This window comes from Nestor notabilis, unplaced genomic scaffold (assembly GCF_000696875.1).
Source record: "Nestor notabilis isolate BGI_N333 unplaced genomic scaffold, ASM69687v1 scaffold16836, whole genome shotgun sequence".
In the NCBI taxonomy this organism is placed as follows: domain Eukaryota; kingdom Metazoa; phylum Chordata; class Aves; order Psittaciformes; family Psittacidae; genus Nestor; species Nestor notabilis.
Genome location: NW_009931610.1, coordinates 1 through 2,417, shown reverse-complemented (window position 1 = coordinate 2,417; position 2,417 = coordinate 1). Strand labels below are relative to the sequence as shown.

At 60.2% G+C, this 2,417-nt stretch overlaps 1 protein-coding gene across 1 annotated transcript in view; it reads right to left on the bottom strand.

Annotated features, from left to right (window-relative positions):
- The window catches only part of CDT1 (chromatin licensing and DNA replication factor 1), a gene marked incomplete at its 5' end in the record, with an annotated part of 2,399 nt that extends 407 nt beyond the window's left edge, over nucleotides 1–1,992 (bottom strand). Inside the window, 6 exon segments of the mRNA XM_010015994.1 lie at nucleotides 2–85; nucleotides 174–308; nucleotides 708–896; nucleotides 1,178–1,281; nucleotides 1,551–1,690; nucleotides 1,798–1,992. Of these exon segments, the coding sequence (XP_010014296.1) occupies nucleotides 2–85; nucleotides 174–308; nucleotides 708–896; nucleotides 1,178–1,281; nucleotides 1,551–1,690; nucleotides 1,798–1,992 (847 nt within the window).
- Between the last annotated feature and the right edge of the window lie 425 nt (nucleotides 1,993–2,417).

The window sequence follows — 2,417 nt, the reverse complement described above, 5'->3', positions numbered from 1 at the left end:
GCCGCTGCAGCATCCGGATCCGCCGCTCCTGCTGCGCATCCCGCGTCATCAGCGCCTGCAGCTTCTGCGCCTCCTTCGCACGGATCTTGGGGATGGGAGATGGGGTGAGACATGAGCAGGACCCCCCCACCCCACCCCGGCACCGGCGTTAGGGCCAGGACTGAATTACTCACCCTCTCGAGCAGGTCCTGGGACACCCCTTTGAGAGCACTGGAGGTGCTGGCAGGGGCCGGTGCTTTGGAAACCACTGGTTCCCCCTCTCCCGCTTCAGCGGTTCTTAAGGCCAGGTTGGCAAGAGCTTTTTCCATCTGCTCATGTGGAAGAGAAGAGGGAGGAGGAGCTGGGTTACAGCTGGGAACTGATCACGCTGCAGGAAGAAGTTTCCCCTCCAACACCCCCGTGGACTCTGCAGCCCAGTGCTCCCATCCCAGCGGTCCCGACCCATCCCTGCTGGTGCAGAGGATAGTCTGGGATGCTTCACCTCCTCTCTCAGCCCCAAAGTCAATACTGACAGCTCCTCCAGCCCAAAACCAGTCCTACACCTCATCCTGCAGCAGTAACAGCCAGGCTTGTGCTCCCACCCACATGCATCTTACAGTGCTCCCAGTCCTGTGGCTCAGAAGTGATCCTCCTCAACCCCTATCCAGTAACAAAGAGATGGCTGGATTGAGGTCCACAGACACAGCCAGACCCTGGTCCTGACTCACCTTAGGGCTCAGCATCCCCCGAGCCCTGCTCAGCACCTCCTGGGCCGTGGTGAGCCTGTCCTCCTGCGGTGGCTGCGGCAGCTCTGCTGGGGTGATGTCCGGCACCTCGTCCACATTGAAGCGGGGATGCCAGCGAGTCAGCTTCTCCTCCGGCACCACCATGGGCGGGCTGAGGGCAGCCAGTAATGCCTGGAGAGGGGCAACAGTCGTGTCATGGCACCTACAGGTGAGGTATGGGGGAGCTGGACATTGCCTCCTGTTCCCAGCAAAACTGGCAACACCATGGGTTGGAGGAAACTCAGCGCCAGGACAGATTCCATCTGCCATCCTCCCCATCCACACCTTCATGAGAACAACATCCCATAGGAACCAGTGATATCCTTCAGCCTGGATACCAGCCTGCTCCTTCCACCCTAGTGACCAGAGCAACCCCAGACCCCAAAAGTGGAGGGTGCTGGGGAGGGCCTCACCTTGTGGTGCTGCTTGACGATGTTCACCAGGTTGCGGTTGAACTCCTTCCTGCGCTCCAGCAGGCGCGATGCCGACAAGTGCGGGCGTCCATTCACCTTCTCCTCTGCATGGAGAGACAGAATCATCATCCCCAGCACCTCAGCAAAGCAAGGCCAGGCCCAAACCTCGGGAAGGACACCATCAGAGCCCACCATGGGGCTGAGTCACTGCCAGAATCCCTGCCCTGTCACCCTCCCACTTGTCCCCATAGTGTTTTCCCCAGGCCCTTATGTGTCTGGTATAGCTCAACAGTGAGCACCCCTGGGCATTCAGGGATCACAGACTGGACCGAGCACATCCCAGCTCTCAGGGTCCCCCCTGAGCCATACAAACCTTCCTCCAGCACCGGTTCCAGTGTGAGCTGATAGTCAGACTTCTTCATGCCAAAGGCGGGGATGTTCTTCTCCTGGCGCAGCTTGTACGAGGTGGGATAAACCGTCTTGATCTGCCCCATGTGCCGCTCCTCAAACTGCCTGCAACAGCACCCAGAGATCAGGAACCACAACAGATGACACCAGGGCATCAGCCCCGACAGCTTCAACGGGGACCCGAAACAGGCTGCCCACTGCTGCCAACTTACTTGCGCATCATGTCCTGCACGCCCTGCTTGACCTTGGCAAAGGTGATGGTCTCGGAGCGGTTGAAGAGCATCCCGGCGATGGTGTCCACGCTGCGGAACATCTCTGCCAGCACCCGGAACTTGTAGGGCAGCGTGAGCCCCGGGGGCACGTCCTGCGCGAGGGTGTGGAACCGCTGGTACGCGGGCGCCTTCTCACTGCTGGGAAAGGAGGGGGTCAGGGTCCCACGCACACAACAGCCATCGGGTGAACACAACCCCAAGGGTGCAGATGGGGGCTGAGACTGGCCAGGATGAAGTGCCACTGCTCACAGGGCTGAACTCACAGCCCTGGAACTGCATGCACAGCCCGGACAGAAGACATCCATCTCCTATCCCTTCTCTGAGCAACCTGGGACACGCTGCCCATCGCAGGGATGTCCATGCCCCAAAGCACAGTCAGAGTGGCTCAGGCCACACTCAGAGAAACCCTCTGCATGCAGCAGGGCCAGTTCAGTGCTGCCACAGAGCCCCAGACCCCCATCAGTGGGGTGGGAATATCCCCACAAACCCCTGTGGGGCTGAGCAAAGGGCTGTGGCGGCTGCTGACACCCCAAGATCCTCTTATCTGTGTGTGCATCCCC